We start from the raw sequence: 24,582 nt of genomic DNA on the forward strand, positions 1-24,582 counted from the left end.
AAGCCAAGGTGGGCAGAGGTTGTTGACATGAACCCAAATGATTAATTATGCAAAGCATTGCACATGCAATTTAGTTTGATCAAATAAGAGATTCAGAAAACCAATTATAAATAATGTCTTATCACAAATATGCTTTGTATTTCATTTGACTCACCAAATTATTAATATCACGTTATGACTGGACATTTAGTCTCTCATTTGATGCCTCATTTATCTCCTCTTTGTCATCAAGAAAAGTGATTTATTTGATAAGATACAGTTGTATTATACAGCCCAGCATAACACGCTTTATCTGATTTATTACTACGCCTCTGATTGCCCTTTGTGATGTGTGCAATAAATTATCCCTTCTGATCCTTTACCCCTTAATAAACAATTTGGATTAATGTCTGGGCAGCCAATTTGAAGGCATTAATTTTCATTAGAGAAATCATGCAGCTCCTGGAATAACACCTGAGGCTAGAAGACAGGGAGACAGAGAAGGAGGGAGAAGGGCAGTGTGTGTGTGTGTGTGTGTGTGTGTGTTTGTTTGTACAGGCAGAATGTGTATGTGTCATTTGCATGTTTCTCTTGCTCATAATACATATATTTATTGTAACCAGCCATACATTTTGAACCTTAGCCTTGAATTCCCTGATTTTATTATAGAGTTAAGTTTAATCATCCTTAATTATTATAATATTTTCACACAAGTAACATTTTGCTGTCAAAGCTCTATTTGTATTCACACATTACAGCAGTGATTCTCAATGAGAGATTATTGCTGCAAGTCACCAGATGGTGGTGGGGAAAAACAAAAAAGGACATATTAAAACTAACATATTTTAGACTAGGGAATGGTTTTACATTATATTCCCTGTACCAGTGATATCATCTGCCCCAGAATCGATGTTAATAAGTGTATTTGTGAGAGTCAAAGTGTGTCTTTGCAGGATTTACAGCAGGTCAGGGGGAGAGAAGAAATCATTGAATACATTATAAATCTACAGTGCCTAAGGTACTAGCAGTTGAAACAGATCAAACGTGTCATCGCTAACAACGCATGATATATTTACATTTTTTAATCAGAGCGTTAACAATAATCATTCAAAAATAAGCTTAAGTAGGCGCATAGAAACAGCTGTTTATGCCAGTTTACACAACACACACACACTCTCTCTCTGAAAGTGCATCCACTGCTATATGTGGGGCTAACCCATGGAGACAGTTTATGAACAATCAACGTGTTTGCATTGGGGGGGAAAAAATCACCAACCTGAGTATTCTGGTTGGGAGGCGTCACTCAAAAGTGAACCACTGCATTACATCTGTGTTTTCATTGCGAACATATCTTTGGCTAACTGTTTTTTTCCCTCTTTCGGTCAGTAATGTGACCTGGAACAGCTTGGCCATCCCAGACACCCATTGTTCCCCCGATGGAGAGGGCTACCAGTGTCCTCATGGCTTTGAATGCAAAGACCTGGAGAAGCTGGGACTCAGCCGACAGGAGCTCGGTTATAGTGGCTTCAATGAACTAGGTATCCGCCATACACCCACACACGTAATGCATTCAAACACGTACACAAAACTCTCTGGTGTAAAGCTGTGGCATTCAGCAGCATCCTGCATTCTTATCAGCTGAATGGAGCTCCAATCCAGCGACAGTGCACAGTGCAGTGCCTCTAATCTTTAGATAGCCGTGAAGGAGAGTGAGAGCTTCACAGTAAACAGTCCCTAATTTAGACATTATAGAATGGAGCATGGAACACTCAATTCAATTAGTAGCCTAAATGTATTTATCAATACACTTTATAAATATCAATGTAAGGCAAGGCAAGGCAGGGCAGGTTTATTTATACGGCACATTTCAATGCGAGGCAATTCTAAGTGTTCACAAGAAAACCATTAAAAACATTAAGATATAGTGCAACAGAACCGCTGTATAAAATGCAATTTAAATGCATTACAAAACCATCATTAAAAATCTCCAAATAGTAGCTTTAAGTTTGAAGCTACAGTCTATTTAAAAAATACATTATGTAATACATTTGATTATTAATTATTGACCATCTGAGGTAATTTATTGGAATGGTTTTATGTTTATTAAGCAGTCAGATTTAATATATTTATTCACATCCACACAGGGGAAATTAATTATTCATATAAATACCCTAACTATGCTATATCAGTATCGCCCTGAATCACAGAATCGCAGAGGCCGTTATTCAGAACCGTTAAAATTATGTTAAAACAATGACATGAGCTGCTTAATAGTTGAATTGGGTAATTCAGTATACTGTTAATGATGCACCAGCTGTCTGTCAGTTACCCCTGACAGCTGCTGTCAGCAGCTGGTTACTTCCCTGCAGAGGGTTTCAAAGTGTGAGGCTGGCCAACACATTGGGTCTACAAACAGTTTCAGGGGAAGCTTAATGACTGGATGTAAAACAAATATTACAATTACAATAGTTTTCAAAAGAAGATTGCATAGCCTAGCCTACATTTCTGTAGTTAACTAATGAATGCCTTAGGACTGACCTTTTTTTTTTTTTTAAGTATTTGAAGATTCAAGATTAAATTCAAGATGCAAGGCTTTATTGTCATGTGCACATTAGCTACAGTGTAGTTATGGCAGTGTTGTAGTCAAGTCACCAATTCACGAGTCCAAGTCACTCTCGAGTCACCACTCTTCGAGTCCGAGTCCAAGTCCGAGTCACCAAGGGAGAGTCGTAGTCGAGTCCGAGTCCAAGTCCGAGTCACCCAAGGAGTGTCCGAGTCGAGTCCGAGTCCGAGTCATCATTACCTGTGTTCGAGTCCGAGTCCAAGTCCGAGTCACCCAAGGAGTGTCCGAGTCGAGTCCGAGTCCGAGTCATCATTACCTGTGTTCGAGTCCGAGTCCAAGTCCGAGTCACCTAAGAAGAGTCCAAGTCAAGTCCGAGTCACAAGTCTTCATGTATTAATCTTCGTGGATATATGTGTTGAAATGTAGCTGCTCCTCTACATTGCTTTTATCCTGTCATGTTATACTAATCTGTCTATTGAACTGCTGTGAAACCAGTTTGGCTACAATTCTTGTAATAGTACTATACAAATATAAATCTTATTACTAATATTAATATTATTATTATTATTATTATATATAAATAAACTATGTTTAAAATTAGTTACCTTTTAGAGAAGTGATTATATTTGTATGCCAATATTTTCCTATGGTAAAGTTTTCGTTTTGCACTTTTATTTTGATAGTAATAAGATCGGGACTCTTATTTTGAAGGAACTTTTACCGGTTAAATCGGTTTACTGATAAAGATTTAGCCCCAGAAAGCACATGGCTACTTAGCATGCAAAATGACGTCATTCTGCATGTTAAGTAGCCGTGTGCTTTCGTGTTATCGGCTGAATCTTTATGTATTGATTAGATCACGTTACTCTGATGATAGTGTTCAAGACAGCCTATATATCTGAACTCGATGTTTAGAGTAATGTGTTACGGAGCCTTCTCTTCAATATTGTTTCCACATAGAGCATTTTGCGCTGCTCTTTTCGAATGTGGAAGCAGAATGTGTGAAAGCATACAGCAAGATGCGGGGTGTGTCTCTAGACATCTTTAGACTGGAATAGCGGGGCCCAGTACGTGAACTCGCCTCGCAGCCGGTGCACACGCCAGGATAGAGGACATCAGACTCCATAGAAAACTTGCTCGAGTCCGAGTCCGAGTCCAAGTCGGAGCGTCAATGTACAAGTCGAGTCCGAGTCATCGTGGGGGGAAAAATGCACGAGTCCGAGTCCGAGTCCAAGTCAGCGTACGCGATAATTCACGAGTCCGAGTCCGAGTCCAAGTCATCGTGTGCGAGAATTCACGAGTCCAAGTCCGAGTCGCGTCATTCAGTGCGCGAGTCCGAGTCGAGTCACGAGTCCCGAAAATCGGCACTCGAGTCCGACTCGAGTCCGAGTCCAGGACTCGAGTACTCCATCTCTGAGTTATGGCAATGAAAAACTTAAGTCACAGGCTCCTCCAACAGTGCAACATGAATATATACTGTATAGGACATAAAACAAATGAAAAAGATAAAATAGTGCAAGAGAATGTTTTGAGATGTGCAAGTAAATACAAATAAAATACAATTCAATAGGTATCCAGGAATTCGCCGGAACCGAACGGGGATGCATGAATGCCTTTTTGTTCAAGCTTTGTCCTAGGGGACTTTAAAAAAACTTTTTTACTGTACTTTATTTGTAACAATTTCTTTAGTCCTTACTGAAAGTATTGTCTTTTCGGAAGGCTTAGTTTGAGGGTTGCCATGATAATTGGTGTGAAGATCAGAGACATTATCGCTATAAGCAAGAAACTGATACTGACACTTAACAACATTTCTGTGCATCTCTCTGACTGCTCTGTCTCTCTTTGTTTAGGTACGAGTATCTTCACTGTGTATGAGGCTGCATCACAGGAGGGCTGGGTGTTCCTCATGTACAGAGCCATTGACAGTTTCCCACGCTGGCGCTCCTACTTCTACTTTATAACGCTAATTTTCTTCTTGGCATGGCTTGTCAAGGTTAGAGCCATTCTCTCTCTAATGCACTTTTCATGATGCGTTCAGTTCCCATGACATGGCAGCAGGGGAAAGTTAAACACCAAAAGGTCTTGGCTAATTGACATAACCTAATCTTTCACCCACTGACATAATGAGTTCCCCTTGTTAGTAGAATGTTCTCTGGCTAATGAGAGAATGAATATCAGGTCACAGATAGTGAAAGGAAGTGAAGAAACGGACTCAACTTGCTCATTTATTTATATTGTCACAACACTCTCTCACTGTCTGTGTTTCACTCTCTCTCTTTATTTCTTCTTTTCAGAATGTGTTCATTGCAGTCATCATAGAGACATTTGCTGAGATAAGAGTGCAATTTCAGCAGATGTGGGGGTCAAGGAGCAGTACAACCTCGACGGCTACAACACAGGTACAAAAATTACACTCACATACACTCAAGGTGACAAAGTAATGCCACATAGGTGGAAAACTGTATGTGGCACTTTGATCTCACCATTTATTTAACATAAGCTTTCTTTAAAGCTGGTCATCTGGGAGTGCACAAAATGTGTCCATTCATCAGAGTTCAGCTCATCAAAGTTGCATGAATTCAGAAGAGTCACAGGAATGAGCACAAACTCATTTTGACAGGAAGGGCTTTTTCAAGAGTGCATAGTCATCAATAAATGCCTTCAAAATGGGTAGCCTTAGGGTGCTGCAGATCTCTGCTTTGCTGGAAGAGGTGGAGAATGTCTGCTTTGGTGAATGCAGGATCGCATCTGAAGATTCTGGGGTTCTGCTGGTTTTATCAGACCATTACAAACGGCTGGGTTTGAAACAGGTGGGAATGGGATGACAGTCAGTTCCTCCAATTATGAAGCCATGGAATTCCTCTTGTAATGCAAATGGTGGAGATCCCTCCAAGGTTAAATGTTTTTACTTGGTTGAAGAACTTCAGGTATCACGTGGTTTTGTTCACAAGTAAGTAAATAAAGCGAACGACTGACGAGCAGATAATTGTATTACCAACAGCCCAGGACTGTTATGGTAAAGAGCAAGCTGAGCCTGAAGGGTAAGCTCTTGATTTACCAATCAGTCAATGCTCTAAATGTCATGAGCTCTGGGCAGCAACTGAATTCATTTGATTGAAGATGGAAGTGGCTGCAATTACATGATGTCTCGGGATGTGTGGGGTCACCCTGTGGGCCATGTAAAGGAGGTTGGACCTCTTCAAAGAGCTTGGAAAAAAAGAATACTAAAAACATTCAGGTAGCATTAACATTCTTCCAAGTAAGATCTCTTTGGAAGTTTTCTGGGCTGGTGTTAATACTCAGAAGAACCTACTAGAGTGTGTGACTGGGGAGAAGGACATGTGAGCTTATCCCTGTTTTGCACAGCCTTATGTATCCTTATTTGATCCTCCTCAGAAGAATTAATGTTTAATTTCTCCAAAAACACTTGAGATTAGATTGTCTGCATAATTTGAAGGCGCTGACCATGAACCGCAACCTCCTAGGTTCAATCTGTCAAGGGATCTTTGTTGCATCCCTCATCATTTCCTGTCACTTATCCAGTGTTGCTATCTACTGTAATGAAGGTGTTGATCTTACAAAGAGTTTATTATTTTGATAAGCAATTTTCATTTTCATTTTTGAATAAGCTTCATTTTGTGCAATATAGATGTTTAAAAGCAAATAGTATTAGCTCAAAAGGTGCTTTGTGCTCTTTTTTATTCCTGCTTCTAAATTGTCTTGAGATAAGGCCATAGACAGATATACACTAGAGGGATATAATAGTGGGAGATAATAAGGAATACTGACAGACTTTATAGACCAAAAATACATTCAATGTCACAAAGAAGTGATTTGGGTGAGGGGAAAGCAATGATAATAAAACAGTTTGACAGTTTTTGTAGAGCTTATGAATATACAACTATGAATGCTCAAAGATTTCTCACCATCGTTCGAACTTCACTGCCTTCACTAATGTTAGTGATTAGCATTGGCAATGACATTTATCTGTCTTCTAAATGTTCTTTTGGGTATAATAATGGTTGTTTATCTGGTCCTTATAGAATGCTTTTTATTTTTTTCTTGAATTGGCGAGCATTTGATTGCCGCTTACGGTAGACTACTCTGGACTGACGAAGAGGATGTAGAATACTACATATGGTGTTTTATTATAATAGAGACACATGGCAATTCCCCTTTACATTCCCTTGCATATTAAGTATTGTTTATTTTTTTTAAGTCGAAATAAACTTCTGTTTTTCATGAAGGGTAACAGGATTGTGCCACGGGCATGTACAGAATGCTCTGACCTTGAAAACAATTAGCCTTTCTTTCCATTATCAAAATTAATTGTTATCACGTTGTCATGCCCTAATCTTTATCTTAGAGGCGGAAAAACTAATTAGCTGTGGTGCAAGACTTTACTGTCAATCACAAAGGTTGAAACAATATGCTCCCTTCCTCATATACCCTAGAGAGGAAGGCTGGTATAATGTGGCCCTGAGAGCGCGACACTCTCCCCATGCCTCGACTTTTCTATACCCCCTTCAGATTATCGAGGCTTTTAATAAAGATGGGTAAATCCTAACTGTGTTGATAAAAGGACAATGGATACATCCACTTTTGTTTCATAGATTTAGGCTTTTTGTTCCATATTTTGATGAGTGGAGTTGTAATTAAGAGCTTATCTCGAGGTTGAATTTAATTTTTCTCCACTTTGAATGATATCAACTATGTTTGTTTGCGGCCGAGGTTGTAGATAGTATTTCCTTTGCCATGTTATATAAATTGAAAGACAATAAAAACTATTGATGGGGCACAAATGTGAAGCCATATTGACAGGTATACAGTATTAATAAAACAGAGTGGGGGAAAGCTACTACTCGACGAGAATAATGACAATTTTGGCAAAGTGGTTGAAGGATTGAACTGCCGTGCCTTTTTCTACATTCATAGTCCCCAAATAAACAAATAATCAATTATTCTGTGCCAACGTTAGTATTCAGCTCGCCATCGTGTGCATTTGCGTGTTACACCAGCAACACCTGCTACCAGGCGAGCCTAATACTGGTGCTATTTCTAAGTTCATGTTTAAAAAGAATGATTGATTCATGAAACAGCTGTTGTGTGAGTGTGAAAGTCTCTGCTGTGGTATTGGTTTGTTTATCATTCTGGTGTTAGGTCCTTAGGCCTACAACACTGTATTTAGCATCTATCATGTTGTATTTGTGTGGGTAAAATCAGTGCGTATGCTGCCTTCAACTTATTTTGTGGCCACAGATGTTTTATGAAAACGTAGCCAAAGGGCAGATGTGTTTGAGTTGTGTCCAGTGCTTTGAATTGTGTGCATGGTTTTGTGTGTGTGTTCTGCCCCTCATGTGCTGTCCTTGTGCCACAGATGTTCCATGAAGACGCTGCTGGGGGGTGGCAGCTTGTAGCTGTGGACGTCAACAAACCACATGGCCGAGCGCCTGCCTGCCTCCAGGTAAACACACCACAAAATGAATATGCTGCTTGTGTAAAGTCTTTCCCTCTCTCTCTCACACCTACATTCATACTTTATTTAACTAGAAAAGTGGCTCTTAAATATACATATTTTGTACCTTACCTGAACTATTAAAGCTTAGCCGTGCATCTGTATAGACTTGTGTGTTTAAATACCATTTTATTTTAGTTTGAATGTCTCTCGATGCTTTGTATTTATAGAGAATCAACCTCATCCTATAATAAGTCCCTGGCAGTATCACTTCATTGTTTTCCCATTTGTCAGTGTCTTCAATGGCCGTGTCAAACGACTACATGATGAGATTTTGAATGAGGGGAGGCTCGTGTTTGATGTGTAGAGCTTCACTAATGATGTTGCTCCAGTGATAGATTGGTTTTAAATGACGTCTACATGATGGACGCCACCGTTGCCCTGTGGTCGGTGTGATCCGAATGGTTGGGCTTTAAAGATAAGCTGAAAGCTGCGGGTGCTGCTTGCAGCTGGGCCACTGTTGATAGCATTACGGTGTAAAAGCCTTGGCACTCGCTGTGAGATACTGCCAATAGCATCAAGGCTATAAGAGGGAGGTTAGCTGTCAACAAACCCTCACTGTGGAAATACTGTTCCAGAGCTAGGCTTGAAGGAGGCACACATACAAACAGAGGGAGGAAGAGAGGACAAATAATAGTAGAGAACTTTGGTACAGAAGAAGACAGGAAATGGGAAATGAAGAATGGGAAATGTGCAGTATTCCCATTAAAGTAGCATGAACCCCAGAGCCTCATCATCAGTAGGAGGAAAGAGTTAGATAACCAGAGGGATAAACACGGCTGACTTCCCTCTGAGCCCTGTGCTCCGTTACAAGGAACGCCCAAAGGCTGCTTCATCTGTCTCTTTCACTCAAACCAAAATAGCTATTACTGTCATCACGCCCCAACAGGAAGAACACTTCTGATCATTTGAAGGGTTAACTGATTGGCAGAGTGGGGTATTAAGCCATGTTCAGACCCACAATAGCACAGTGTCAAAATACACAGCTTCATTGTCAATGACACTGCTGCTTTGGCAAAGTTTGTTCCCCTATAACTTAGAAGGTCAATAAAGGGCTTTCTGGCAAAAACTTGAACCTGACTTAACTTTTCCAGCAACAGGAAATCATTTAGCGCTTATTACCTACCATGTATGTTCAAGAGAATATTCCTGGTGAAATACATTGTAATCTAAATGACATAATTATCTTGTTCTTACAGCAAGTAGTAGAAATGACTGTCGCTGTGATACATTTCTAGTAGTAGTAAAAGAACATTGTGCAGTGTTTTGGTGCTAAGGTAATATATTTAAACTATACTTCTCACTGGTTCAGAAACTTGAACTTTATTTCAAATAAAGGCATGTTAAGGCTTAACTACACCTTAAGATGTAGACTTTGTTCGACTGACGTACTGTCAGTGGCTCCGGGTTTCAGTGGGTCAGGGTGCAGAACAACTCACACCTCCATCGCATGTAGGGTTTCAGCTCTGTGCAGTGGCCCAGAAATTGTGATAAATATCTCCTGTCAAAGAGAGCCTGAGCCTGACACATAAAAAGCACCATAGAAAGAGAGAACCATAGAGGGGGATAATGATCTTATCATACCTTCTTCATATCATTTTCAGGGGAGTATATTTCATAGGAAGACCAGTGTTGCAAAAGACATTTTTGGTAATGCTGTTACAAGGTCAAAGGGTTGAAGAGAGGTATGTGAATGGAAGAAACAGAAAAGGGAATGAGGCGCAGTGCTTTAGGGATTTATATTCATTCAAACCTTTATTTAACCAGGTGGTCCCATTGAGATCATCGATCTCTTTTTCAAGGGAGACCTGCCCAACATGGCAGCAAGTAGGTTCCAACATGAAACATAAAACAACAGAAAACAATAAAGGACATGATATTTACAGGGTTACATTTACATACCTAGCGACATTGACGACAGTACCAACAGTATCAAGTATCATTGCACCTATCCGAGCTTTAAAAACAGGCAGTGGAACCAATTTGCTCAGTTTCAAATATTTTTGAAGACTGTTCCAAGCATGAGGAGCTGCGCACATAAAAGCTTTCTTACCTAAGTCAGTCCTTGCACTTGGCACATGTAACAAAACCACATCATGTGATCTCAGGCAATAGCTACCTGCAACTCTCTGTGTGATCAGTGAGCAGATGTAAGATGGGAGTTTACCCAACATGGCTTTATAGATGAACATGTACCAATGACTGAGCCTCCGTAAAGTAAATGATGGCAAACCTGCCCTGGCATACAGGGTACAGTGATGAGTTAATGCTTTGCAATTAGTAACAAATCTCAGTGCACTGTGATAGGCGGCATCTAACTTGTGCAGGCAATGGGCAGGTGCATTCATATAAAGCAGATCACCATAGCACAGGTAAAAAGGTCACAGTGACTAGCCTTTTCCTGACCTCAAGTGAGAAACAGGACTAGCTTCTGAAAAAGAAACCTAGCTTCAACCTCAGCTTTTTAAGCAGATTATCGACCTGAAGTTTAAAAGAGAGGCAATCATCAAGCCAGATACCAAGGTATTTATAACAGGTAACCACTTCGAGTACTTTTCCTTGCGCAGTAACAATATCCAAAGTGGTCTCTCGTGTCTTTTTAGCTTTTGAAAATAGCATTACCTTAGTTTTATCAACATTTAAAAGAAGCTTTATTTCAGAGAGCTGAGTCTGAATAATATTAAAAACAGCCTGCAATTTAACAACAGCCTCCTTAATGGAGGGACCTGCACAATACATCACGGTATCGTCCACATAAAAATGTAAAGCAGTAGGTATTTTTATTCAACTTTCATTTAGCATTAGTCTTGCAGACACTCTATATTTGTCATTTGCCGTAAAGCCCCTAGACATAATGTTAACTGTACTTGCATGAGAATTCAAAGCAATGCTCCACTCATAATGGAAAGTTCCAAAACCAACAAATCTATAGGAGGATTTCTTCCCATTATTTATTTAGACTTTTTTTCATGCTAGATACATTAATAATGTAGATGATCAATGAAATGATATACTATACATAACTTACTGATGTTCTTTGTTGCTCACCACAGAAGTCAACATTAATAGTGATTATATTGATTATTATAACATATTATGGTATCATCTAAGGATAAGCGTTATGCCTTGTACTTACCTCTACTCATCTAGGCAGCGCTACTCCATAACTGCAGCTAGTCTTTGAACCCAACTCTTTCTGACCATAGCTATATATCCGAGAACTCTGATCAAAATATGAGTACCAGATTGTGCAACAAAAGTTGAGAAAAGAACGCTGAGAATGATTCAAATTCATACATACTGTTTATTTAAACTGACGACATGAACTGCTCTCCGTTAAGGATTTAGTTACTTTGATTAAATGCCATATTTTTTTGCATTATTAAGAATATTCAGATTTAAAAAAAATCATTATACTGTATTTATTTTTTTGAAAAAGTGTCACTTAAAATACTTTTGTTATTTAAATGTCTGCCTGATTGAACATTCAAAGTGTCAAGCGTGAGGCAAATAATAATCACAAGTGTAAACGTTGAATAGAACTGAGTGTGACTTTGACATGCATCATGCAGTGCTTCATTTCAAAGTACTTTCAGTGCCACTCATACACTGACAGCCTTTTGTGGCATGTCAAGCCATCACACCACTCTGAAAATGTTTTGATTTTCTGATTGTCTCAGTAAACTGTAAGAGCTATTGCAGCTGTTTTAAGCAAACACAAAGGCCGTTTGTCTGCGAAAAAGTTTGGTTACACAACAAGGAAGGCGATTTAAAAACAAATGTAATTGTCTTTCAAAACAAAACGAAAAGTAAAGGTGGAAGCACTTTAAGAAAAAGATACAGGACATTACCAGATTATAAGGGATTCATTTGGAAGAGTACCATAGGAATACGGAATTTGTACCAAAGCACATTGTGCACATGTCTCTTTATATACTGTATGTGTTTAGGGATCTGGCAATTCGGTTATATTGTTATTTTGATGTTTTAATTGAGGGAGTGGAAAGGCACTTCAATAAATAATTGATATCCCTTGTGCTTTTCTTCTAAAGCCTCAACAAGCCCCTTAATTCATTGCTTTTTCACCCATATCAGGAGGGAGCATTGCTAGCTGGGTAGACAGGTAGAGTGAAGACAGGCAGCGCAGATCCAGCCTGCAGGGCCATCTGCGAGTGCCGGGGAAGTGAAGTGTGAGTTTCTGTTCTGCTCTGCCTGGCTCCAGAGTAATTGGCCGTCAAATGATCAAAATGTTTCAGGGCAGGCAGGCAGGCAGGCGAGCTCTATCTACAGACAGGCTTCCTGCTTGTGTCTTCCTATTTGTCTGTACGCTGCTGCTTCACCCATACCTGTCCAGTGTCCTCTAAACCACCTGTACGTATCTGGTCACACCTCTGTGTTTCTGACTGTCAGCCTGTCGATCTGCCCGTTGATGTCCGTCCATTTGGGCATGTGTGTGGGTGCCAGTCTGGTCTGTCTGGGTCCGACGGGCTACAGCAGTTGGAGATAACACGTAATTGATTAACCACCTGCTCTTCTTGGAGACAGAGAGGAAATGGCAGCTTCCCCTCCTCAGGGGTTTCAAACAGAAATAGCCCTCAAAACAGGGAGCGTTCCTCTCTGGCTCAGACAGTTGTTTTTCCAATGTTTTTATGAAACCTTAGCAAAGTCTTAATTGTCATTCTAATTCTTAATTGTTTGTTATGAGTGTGAGTGTGGCCACTGTTACAACTTCCATTGTATTTTTTGTTTTGAGAAACTTTATATTCTGGAGCTGATGCTCTTTTAATTGCCACCATTACTATTGTTCTATTTGCAATAGAACAATAGTAATGGTGGCTATTGGTGCTAATGCAATCTTTCTTAATTGGTCAAATGTGGTTAGGAAACTAAGGATTTGGAATGTCCGTTTTACATTGAATTTCTTTCGAGCAATCTCCTTATTGTTCTTGACCATCCTAATCTGTGGGACCAAGAATATTTAATCAGAACTCAGATAAGAGTTTAGCACAAAACGGCTAAGCTACGTCTACGTCTGAATCAGCTCAGGTCAACATAACACCAGTAAATCTTTGCATAGGAAATAGGTGCTATTTCAATATTCCTAATGTGCTTTATGGATCCATATATGTTGGCAAAGGGCCATTTGGCCTAGACAGAGGTTTTCTTGGCAGAACGCTTCTTGTGTAACTGTGTTGTCAGTCTACCATAGAAATTGCCCACAAGAAGCTTGTCATTGCATCGAGCCATTTAGCTACAAGTCCTTTTTCACGTAATACAGTTATGTAATGCTTTATTTATCTGATGCTCTATATCTGCAGTACTGACATTATTTCTAAGACACTTTAGAGTTTTCCTGAGTCTGTGTGCTCTTGCGGTTGTAGTATAGACCAGTGTAGGTTAATGAAGCATCATGTTTCTTTCCCTGCAGACCTGGGGCCTCATTTATAACGCCTTGCGTAGGATTGACGTAGGAAGGTTGCTTACGTAGTACAAAGCACAAAAATAGGTACATACATTTTCCGCCATTTTCCGATTCACAAAACATTGCGTACCGGCGAGGGAAGTGCGTACGGCACTCCCTACGCCTGTTTCCCTTTATAAATCACAATCGACTCGTAACGCCCATATTTGCCTATACATAGTCAAAGAAACGCCCATTCATTCATTCATTTTGACTGACTGCATGAAGAAGATCGCAGGAAATTACGATAGAACAGCTAAAAAAGACATCTCACACCGTGTCAGATTTTGGTTATTGTGGGGAGGTCGAGATAAATCATATTGTTTGGTGGATGCAGTTTGAACCAGAGTAGCAGCATGGAGGTCGGATTGTCACCAAAATAAATAAATAAGTGGTCCGAAAAAAGTTAATGACAAAAGAAATACACATAACCTTCCTCAGGCAGTGTGTTTGTCCCGGGGACAGGAGACACCCCCTTGATGAGAAACTGTAAGAAATGATCGGGGAATCCCTCCGGAGTGGAGTCATGACGACTGGATCTGAATTATTTTGTTGTATTTGGTGGTTTGTGTTCCAGCTGTCGATCAGCAACTATATATCCATAATCCACCAGTTAAAGGAAATACAACTAATGTGTTGTGTTATATTAGCTGTACAATTTACCACATACTGTATGGTGTTCTTAGTTTCCATACCTCCTGTGTTTTACGAGCGACTTATCAAGTCTTGGCAAACGGCATTAAAACATGATTAAACGTGATAGTATATAAAACCATGCTCGTATCTACAACCTATAGAAATGCAAAACGGCGTCAGTTTAGATGTAATTCTGTCCTCCTGCTTACCGCATCATTTATGAGAAAACATTTCATAACATTAACACAACATATTCGAGGTGGTTTTAAATAACATATCCGTATTTATTTATTTCTCCAAGTTATGTTTTTGTGTGCACTGAGGAGTCTCAAACAGGCGTTTGTTTAATCATTTAAAGATTGGCTTTAATCAATGTTTGAAAAGGAATTCTTCATATATGATAAATGAGAGGTAACATTTTATTTATGGTATTATTTCCACATATTTCTCTCCATTCTTCCTTCTGCCAACGGTGTTGCAGTTTCTCGTCTCTCCCGTGTGTGTGCTTAGTGCGTACGCATGGGTTCGAGTTTGCGTGGAGGACAGCACATTTTCCCGTCAAGTTAGTATTTTATAAATCGCAAACATTGCGTAGAAACTGGCGTACGCCATTTTTTGAGCGTATATCCCTTTATAAATGAGGCCCCTGGTCCACTAATTAGCCTCTAGTGCTCCACCATACAATAATTACAATGCAGATTTGGTGCTACAGTATAAGCACAAATCTAGAGCGACACTCTATGCAGGTGTACCCAATTGGTTTAGAAATGCAACGTAGAATAGCCCTCCATAAAAATCAAGCAACTAAGATATTTCTGCAGTCTAATAATGAATACTGCTTTCCCATAACCGCTGAGGAAGGGTATGAAAGTATGATAAATACTACCATCTTCAAGTAATCCTGGAGGATCATGGGATTAATTAAGCATTTCCTCTTTGCCTATGCACAGCTAATGCTACTCACTTCCCCGGTCTTAGCTCTCTGTCCATAGACCTAAATACAATAAGGGAAAACATGGATAGCCCAGTAACTCGCAGGGTAATACTGAGGTACGAGGGAACAAGATCTTTATTGACCTCTCCTTTCCAAGACAGAGGTTATTGATCTCTAGAAATCCTCCTTGTCCACCTGCTATGGATGTTTGCCCTCTACATCTTCTCAGTGTCACCACTTGTATCATTTTAAGCACACACATTCTCTTAACGTGTTAAGGTCAGTCTGTCTCTGTGTGGAATGATAGGGAGGGAACATAGAAAAGGGAAATTGGCTAGAGAGAAAAAAATAAGGGGACGAGGAGAGTAATCACAGTGAGAATATTGCTATGGGTGGTATATCTGAAAAAAGGCTTTGGGGCACAGCAACATAGAATGTGTATAGTGGGATACAAAATAAGAACTGCAAGAGGTGAGTGAACAAGATGTGACCAGTCCTGTGAGATTAACACTCTTAGTCAGAACACTGTGACTGAATCAGATTATTTTTTTTGGTCTAGACTGCATTCTGCTAGATATATATAGCGATATATACTGAAACGAAATACATAGAACTCTATAAGGATAATAAAGACAGGAAATGGAAACAGAGGTGGCAAAGCACAGCAGATTTTGCGAGTTGCAGAGTGCAGACATGCAGGCCATCATGTTTTATTAAGACCTGATTTCTACCCAGAGACATGAGTCAGCCTGCTCTTGTCAGGATCGCTATAAGCAAAAGGACTCCCACCTGGCCCAAATCCAAAACCCAGCAGAATTGTACACACCCAGTCCTTCAGCGCTACGTTTTAGATTTAAATAACTCTGTCAAGATAACAATCTTATGTGCTTTTCACTAGTTGGACATTAGTCTTCTGAATTCAAATACCTATTCTACATCTTTCCAAGACCCTTGAAAGAACTCTGATTATCATCACTTGTTTTGTTCATTGTAAACAAGAGGGGAGTGAAGAGATAAGTCAAGTGAAGCCGTCTGTAATCCCACTCAGTTTGTTCTTAATCTCGGTAAACAGGAGAGGAAAAACTGTAGCAGGAGTTGGTGCCAGAACATGGCTCAGTCTGTTGGTGACAATTCCTGTGTGAACGCCGCTCTATCCTGCCAAGGTGCACATGTGCTACACTCGTCTCATGTACCAGCAGAAAGAGCATTTGTCCTCCTTGGCAGTCGGAGTGAACAGAAGGAGCACAAGGAAGCAGTCATTGGGTCTGTCAGTATGTCTCTGTCTTGGTTGTGTTTCAGTTGCAGCCACTAGAAATGCTTCAGGTATGATGGATTTATTCACCGCCCTAGATGATTGTTATGCTTATTGACAGGAATCATGTTGGAACAGCTTTTAAGAGCGCAGCTGAAAGTTGTCTCACCTCTTGTGTGAGATTGCAGTTTATATGACACTGACCAGACAGCCTTTAGAGAGACTGCACTGTTTAAATGGACTAAATTGGGTGATAAAAAAGCCAGAAAGCTTGATGAAATAGAAAGAAAAGTGTTTTCTTCTTCATTATAATTATGTTTTTCTTTTCATGAAAGCATACCCAGCGTGCAAAGTCTCCCGCAAATACTCATTTACATGCCACTTGAATGTTGTGTTTTTATCTGCAACTCTATTTGCATACTTAGTTTCTTTCATGTACACAATGTTGCAGTCAAGTAAATGAGAGCTAAGTACATGCTGTATTTTGCAGAATGTTCTGTGTCTTGTATTAGAAATTAAGCATTGCTTTGCTACCAGATGAAAGATGTGAGTGTTTGCTGGCTTAATGCCAAAGCCGCAACCCAAGTGTGGCTTCTATTTGCAAAACTTGCCTTCAACGTGTCTGTTTCTGTGTGTTTCTGTATGTATGCTTGTGCCTCTGCACAGTGAGCACCTGGTGTTTCAAAGACCCAGCCAGGGGCAACACAAATAAATAGAATCCATCAAACACGTGTGAAAAAAATCTCAGAGACACACAAGCTAAGAAACATCAAACAGCAGGGGAGAGCCATCTTGTCCCCACATTGATGCTGGTAAAATTGATTCTGTCATCTAGAGGCCAAATATGGAGTGCCAGTACCATCAACTGAATTGGGAAAACCAGGCCCTTTCGCCTTTGGAGCGACAGGGTGGCACATCTTAAGCCAATTTGGAATAAAAAAGGGAATATGAGGAAAGGATTAAAATGTGATTCTGTGGCGGAGCTGGATAGGCAGCCTGTATCTCCATCTGTCAGAGGTTAGCGATGCACACTGCTCTCCAACTAGCTCTCCGGCTTTTCTTAGCAGTGCGATTCCCAAGAGCTGACAGAATATGGGCAAAGTCAGGACCTTGAGAAAATCAACCGTTTCATACGCACACACATGTACTTTCTGTTCTCTGTCAGTTTGCCTCTATCTCTCTAGCTCCCTGCCTCACGCACACATACACACACTATCACACACACTATCACACAACTCTGTTCGGCCAAAACACCCATGGGGGAGAGAGTCTGGTTGCTGGAAATGTCAAACGGCTTTGTCACGTCCAATGTTAGTCAGGGAGGCCTACCACTGTGTGTGTACAGGCAGAGCTTAAGATGCCAATAATCCACATTTAAGACAAAAGTGACTCGAATGACATATAAACTAAGATAATTAGACGACAAGACAATAAAAGGGCAGACAAAGCAATAGTTACAGTGTTTAAAGACCAAGAACGACCTTTTAAAATCTTGTTTGTTATTAAGTATCTCTTTTAAGATGCTACACTACAGAGTTTCCCAACCTGTGATGCTCATGCTGGGAGTTTTTAAAAGCTGCATTCTCTTAAAGAGCGACTTGTATTTTCGGTCAGTCGAAAGTAAAGTGATATTTATTGCATTTGCAAAATTCAAGCACGGCTGAAGGAGAACATCCAATCAGAGCAGAGGAGTATTTTACACAGTGTTGGTGAACTCGGATCAAACAGTTAAACTGGACAATGTTTATTGTAAATATAAATATAAATTCTGCAACTGTATTGCCTATCTCTTACCTTACATGTTTTCAGAAACATTTAAGTGTACTGTTTATCTTTCAATTAAGAACATTTTCTCTGGCCAGTAGGTTTTGGCTTAACCTGTTAAGCCCCAAAGCCCCCGTCGGCGGGTCTTTTTTTTTCTCCACAAATAAATTTTTTTTTTTTTTTTAAATTTTTAAATTTTGTATTAATTTTTTTTATTTAATTTTTTTTTCTTTGGATGGAATGAATACCTATGGTGATAATTCAATGTAATACATCATTTTTATAGTCTGGTACCTGAAAAAGGTCAAATGGCACTGATGGAACCAGATGTACCCAAATGTGCCGAAAGCTTATTCCGCCTCTTTTTTTTGCTAAATCTCTCTAAAAACGTCAAATGTAACTTGTTTTGCCTCAATCTTGATACAGGGTACTTATTATATGTTATAGTTTGGATTCCTAAAGCTTTTAGTCTACCATCCCATCATTCAAGGGTGGTTTTCACTATAAGTAATGTTTTTTCTTTAGGCGGAGGTAAGAATTGACCTTTTTTTACTATGTTGAGTTCCATCTGAATTTACTCTGACTGAGAAAAATCTATATTGATTCTGACAATTCTACATCCAACTCACAGATGTAACCTTGCTTTGATAAAATAAATTATTCATATAACCCTTTTAGAAGTGAAGTTGTAGTCATTTGTTTTGGGCATGTCATTTTCGAGCCTGAAACCTGAAAAACAGGCTCGGGGCTTAATGTAAACATGTTCCTGTTGAAGTCTCATGCTCTGCTGTTATGATATTGCGATAGTTTTAGCAAATATGGCAACAGTTTTGAAAAAGCAATACTTGATAAAACGTCAGGCAATTTATCTAGTAATTTCATCACAATCACTGGTTTCAAAGCACCAATTGCAGACCAGGCTTTCTAGAGTTGAACAAATGTGTACTGTAATTTTGTTTGAGTGTAGGAGGGTGGATGGCGGTGGTCCCATTTTCCTGGGGTGAATTTGATCTTTCAAGCAACGCTGAGAAACACTCTTCATCCGTCTTAAAGTTTTCCTCGCATTTTTTGACTTTTTCAATCCTTCCCATTACCAGTCTCACATGCAAATCTTTTTTTAGGGTGCGCTATTCTACCCACTCACAATCTGTTCATTATGCCACATACGTGCAGTTCAAGGCTGTGATCACATCTGTCATATTGTACCCAAATGAACACACAGTAACAGTGTTTGTCTAAATGAGGCCATGTTTTGTCAGAATTTTTGCAGGGTAGTTTCACTCGCATTCTTTAAAGTCATGATTGTTTCTATTATGTGATGTTGTTGTAGGCGTTCAATGCATCTGCTGCTCCCACAGGAAATAACATACATGTATTGCCCCTTTGCTTTCTTGTTTCCGGCTCTCTGAATACACACTGATTCTGCTGTCTGGGTGGATGTTTCTCCCAGCAGCCAATGAAAGGCTCCTGATTGCTTTGAATTTCATGCAGTTTAGTTTCTGTCCCTATATCCCTATTTCCACCTCTTAATTTAAGTTTAGGATATAGTCAGAACCTCATAAAAGAAATAACAGATGTCTGTGCCGCCACATATATATTCTTTCTATCCCTGAATATCTGAACATCCTTCATTTATCTTATATCCTGTGAGCCCTGAAGCTATACATATATATCTATAATCATTTATCTCATTCAATGCTCCACTTAATTATCATGGTATTGTTGGCTCACAATTGAAAATGGCCGTTGATTTTCTACACACTTCTTCTTTCCTCTTTGCTCCTGTGTGCAATTTTCATTGATTGCAATTGAAAAACTGCTCTGTTTCCACAGCAACTGATGCGGTCCTCTGTGTTCCACATGTTCATCTTGAGCATGGTCGCTGTGGACGTCATTGTTGCTGCTAGCAACTATTATAAAGGCGAGAACTACCGCAGGCACTATGACGAGTTTTACCTGGCAGAGGTGAGATGTTTTTTTTTGTTTTCTTATTTTCATTTCCTGTTTTTTGTTCTGACTACTTCAAAAGTCCCCTTCAAACCCCCTTTTTGTAACACAATAACACAAATCCTTAGACCTAGGCTTCTATTTAGAGCTTCATTTTCTATTTATTTTATTAGAAGGGTAAATAAACAGTATGAGATCATCTCTTTTTCATTAAAAGACAAATACACAGTGTGTTTTTCTCTACAGTAGAGGAAGGTTGAATCACCCTTCATGGTTATATCATGGTCTGTAATTAATATGAATTTAATCCTGCCTAATCTGAGTGGATGATGCTTTTTCTGGATATCAGCCAGTTTAGGATTTATGAACACTGTGCTGTATGTGTCATACAGGTTAGAGTGATCTCATCAGTATGCAGGTCGTAAAGTACCAACAATGACAGTGAGAAGCATCTCTTCATACCTCTCTCTCTCTCACACAGCTGAATGGAGGAGATAAGAAAAGGGAGGACAAATTCAGTCTCTATATTACCTTCTCTCACTCCCTCTATTCATATCATACAGCCATCGATCGACAGATTTATTCCTATCTGTGTGGAGACTATGAAGGGAAAATAGGAAATGGAGGCACTGAGTTTAGAGTGAAATGGAGAAATACGTATTTTATTGGTGTTGTGCCAAGTTTATTTTCTCCTTACTGTATTTCCCACCGCTGAAGATAGTGGCGGTTTACTTAAATAAGTCCTACAAGGATTTAGAATTGTACAAAAAGTTGGAGACTAGCAAAAATCGATAAATAAATCCTGATGATCTCCAAAATCCTACTAGGTAGGGGCTAAAGTTAAAACCCTGAAGTTCTCAATTCATCAAAATGTAAACTGCATTTAGGTGTTGTAGCTGGTGGAGGCTAAGCTTCTTTAAACTATTGATCTGTAACGAGACATCATGTTATAAATAGTTTGTTAAATCTGAATCTCCAAATGAACAAGGAACTATAGCTGGCAATTAAATGTAGAAGAAAAAATACAATGTTTTCTCTAAAAACTAAGACAGTAAAATAAGAAAGGAGCCGCAATTGAAAATGTATCCAAATAGAGTACTTGTAGGCAAGTAACACCACTACTAGACCATGCTTTGAATAAGTAAATGCACAGATCGACTCTGACATTAAGACAAATCAGATCCTAATCAAGCAACATTCATCACAGAGTATTATTCTCTACAATAAAGGAGTATGTAACCTACAATTTGGTGGCAAGGGAGTAAATGCTCAAACTGATTGCGATTTTTGTATTTATCCCAGGTTGCCTTTACTGTGTTATTTGACCTGGAAGCGCTTCTGAAAATCTGGTGCCTGGGCTTCACCGGCTACATCAGCTCCTCCCTGCACAAGTTTGAATCTCTGTTGGTGGTGGGCACAACACTGCACATCTACCCCGACCTCTACCACTCTCAGTTCACCTACTTTCAGGTATGTTCACACACACACACACACGCACACGCACACGCACACGCACAGACACACAGACACACAGACACACAGACACACAGACACACAGACACACAGACACACAGACACACAGACACACAGACACACAGACACACACACACACACACACACACACACACACACACACAGACACACAGACACACAGACACACACGCACACAGCCTGCCTGCCTGCCTGTATACATATTCATTAAACCCCATTATATCCTAAATATGAAACTGAATCATCCCCACTCAAGATAAAATCTCAGTGAAGAACAGGAGCTGTGAATCATTTAGTGACATCTCTTTCCTGTGACTATGCATTAATGAGTACAAATCGATCATATCCCTCTTCAGTGTTAAAATCTTTCCTCTTCTCATTCAAAATGTGTTAAATGCACTGTCACCACAAATGTCTTACAGAGATTCAGTTAAGCGATTTCTGAGCAAGTGTAGCATTGTTAGAGCAGATTTGATGTATTAAGTTAAAAGAGTCAAAGCATTAAACTGGTTCTGAAAAGAGAGGTCTACATTATTTTTATGTGATGCAATAAAATGGGAAAGTCCTAACCATTCTGTTGGTAGAATAAATAAAGTCTGATGCCTTTGCCCTCTCAAGAAATGTATCTAGTTGTGAAGGTTGGCAGGATTTGTTCTATACATTTTGTGTTTGCCTATATATTTGTGTGGGGTGTAACCTCCACCAAAGTGTGAATAGTTTTCCCAGTTCTCAAAGCAGAAACATACATCAACTCTTTATATTATGACCCACGTCGCAATGGTGCCTTTGAGCATGATCATCCATCCACAGCGTTTAAATCACAAGTAACCCTGTGACCTTGCTGTCGGGTAATGCAGTCAATGAAAAGCTCTTTGGAGGATCTGATGGGAAAGAGCTTCTTGATATGTCTTTAATGAGCCTTGACCATACAAGCTGCCCCGATCCTGTCTGTCTGACTCACTCAACAGCTGCCTTCCACACAAATGCATACACTCAAGCAAAGAAATATACTGTATATATTTGGTATCCTTTGGTATACAGGTACATCTTTATTCCATAAAAAAGGGCTGTTGACTTGTTCATTGTTCTTTGATTAAATTATGCTCTGGATATTACTGCGACCAAAACAAACATTACTGTTTTTCTTCTCCCAGGCTGTAATTTTAGTACAAGAGGACAATTAACTTGGAATGACTTGCTTTAGCTTGGTCATCCATTTCAGGGAAGAATAAACCTTGTTTTATTTCTCCCCTAAATTAGACTACCTTATTTTTTCATGGTAATGCAGACTTTTTATGTTTTTCTGAGTTATGGTCCATTTATGTGCTGGCAAGACGTTCCATTATTCTAAGATATAAGCATTGGCTGAAGAACAGTATTGCATTCATAAACTATGCACGTCTTTGAGGAAGAAAATAACTTGTATAACCAATATTTAATTCTGAATGAAATTTGTAATATTTTCTGTAAATTACACTTCAGAGCTGTGTTGGGGTCTACTTTTCATACCTACACTCAAATATGTTTTTTATTAACACATGATGTGCTGCAGATCATACAATTGCACTTTATTCATAGATTGTGAGTTCTCACTGAAAACCATTCATTGCTCAGCTCCACTGCTGGGCTCTAATGATCTTTTAATGTTGTAAAAAAGCAACACACACACAATAAGAACTCATGTTTGACAGCTCATTGCATCAAACATGGTGGTCGTCAAAGGAAAAACACGTTTTGCAGTTGATCTTTATTTATTTTTTGTGATATATATCGTTATTGCTATTTATCTTTATGAAATATTAACAAAAAAAGTTTCAAGTACAACCAAATAAACACTAGGGACAAGCTCAGGGTAGTAACAACTACGAAACATCATGCACCGGTATGACGAGTTTGTAGAGTGAAATGTCATTCAATCCTTCATTTGCAGCAAAAGATGAGTCCTCTTTCATAGCAGTTGTTTGCATTTGGCTAATGAGAAGTTTTTAAAGAGCAACCGGAAGCGCCTTCCTGTCTCTCCACTCTCATTGTGATTTCAAGTAGGTCCAGGTTTTTACAGGTGACATTTAGTCACAAATGATTAGGCTAAAGGTTAGCCGTACCAACCGTCTTCTATTCCTCACCAAATGTCACATGCTCTAAAGCTCATACATACACACTTGAAATACACTTAGCATAATCATTTTTAATGAGCCAATGGGCACCCAACATTTTGTTTCTGTTGGTTCAGAATTGCAATGAGTTCAGTAGCAGCACAATTCAACAGTTCAGTCAATGAATTTATTTAGAAAAGGCAGAAAGGCAAATTAGTTTTCACATTTCTAGTAGGGATGCACTGATCCGATTCTAGTTGTTGGTATTTGGCCAACATGTTTTAAATTCTGGATGGGCTATCTGTGTCGGGGAACAATGGGACACAATAGGCAATTCAATTTTCAGTTAAGCATTGCTTTGTCTTGCAAGAGGCTAGAGCCAGAAGCACACACAGCAACACAGCTGGAGAGCCATTCACTGAGTTTCATGTATAGCTAATCATTGGTAGCAGACACACAATGCTCTTTGTACAAAAACAAGGTTTTAAATTAAGCCGTGAAACAATATTCTGTGATTTATCGTGTTTCTATCTCCAGATCTGGCCCTGAGCCTGAACTGTAGTTGGGATAACCCCTTGTAGTGGTAATTAGTTTTGCACATCAAAGTCATTTCACTCAAGATTATTCATTGTTCATTTTCTGTCTGCATTAGTACTGGCGAAGATATGTTTTCCTCTTATAACAGTTATATGTTTTTCTTCGATTAGAGATATGCAACTAAATGTTAGATTCAACTTTTTTAGTGAGTACTAGAGACTTCCTTATCTGTATTTATATCAACTAAAAAGAAATATGTGTCTCTGTATTTGGATAGAAGACTGGAAGTGGGCGTGGTTTATACATATACATCAGGTATAATTTCGCACATGTGCAACATTTGCATAATAGTATTTGTTTAATTTGCACATCTTCATACTGTAATACTCAGCTCAATCTACTTAAACTAA

The 24,582-nt window shown here is 39.3% G+C and overlaps 1 protein-coding gene across 2 annotated transcripts in view; it reads left to right on the forward strand.

The window, feature by feature from the left end:
• Window positions 1–24,582, forward strand: part of nalcn (sodium leak channel, non-selective) — a 65,158-nt gene that overhangs the window by 9,548 nt on the left and 31,028 nt on the right. For both annotated transcript variants that reach the window (XM_034128756.1, XM_034128757.1), the window contains 6 exons: window positions 1,366–1,517; window positions 4,393–4,535; window positions 4,837–4,941; window positions 7,920–8,006; window positions 19,938–20,069; window positions 21,354–21,521. In XM_034128756.1, the coding sequence (XP_033984647.1) occupies window positions 1,366–1,517; window positions 4,393–4,535; window positions 4,837–4,941; window positions 7,920–8,006; window positions 19,938–20,069; window positions 21,354–21,521 (787 nt within the window). The remainder of the gene's footprint in view (window positions 1–1,365; window positions 1,518–4,392; window positions 4,536–4,836; window positions 4,942–7,919; window positions 8,007–19,937; window positions 20,070–21,353; window positions 21,522–24,582) is intronic.

The sequence above is a fragment of the Trematomus bernacchii genome, unplaced genomic scaffold (assembly GCF_902827165.1).
Source record: "Trematomus bernacchii unplaced genomic scaffold, fTreBer1.1, whole genome shotgun sequence".
Classification (NCBI taxonomy): Eukaryota; Metazoa; Chordata; class Actinopteri; order Perciformes; family Nototheniidae; genus Trematomus; species Trematomus bernacchii.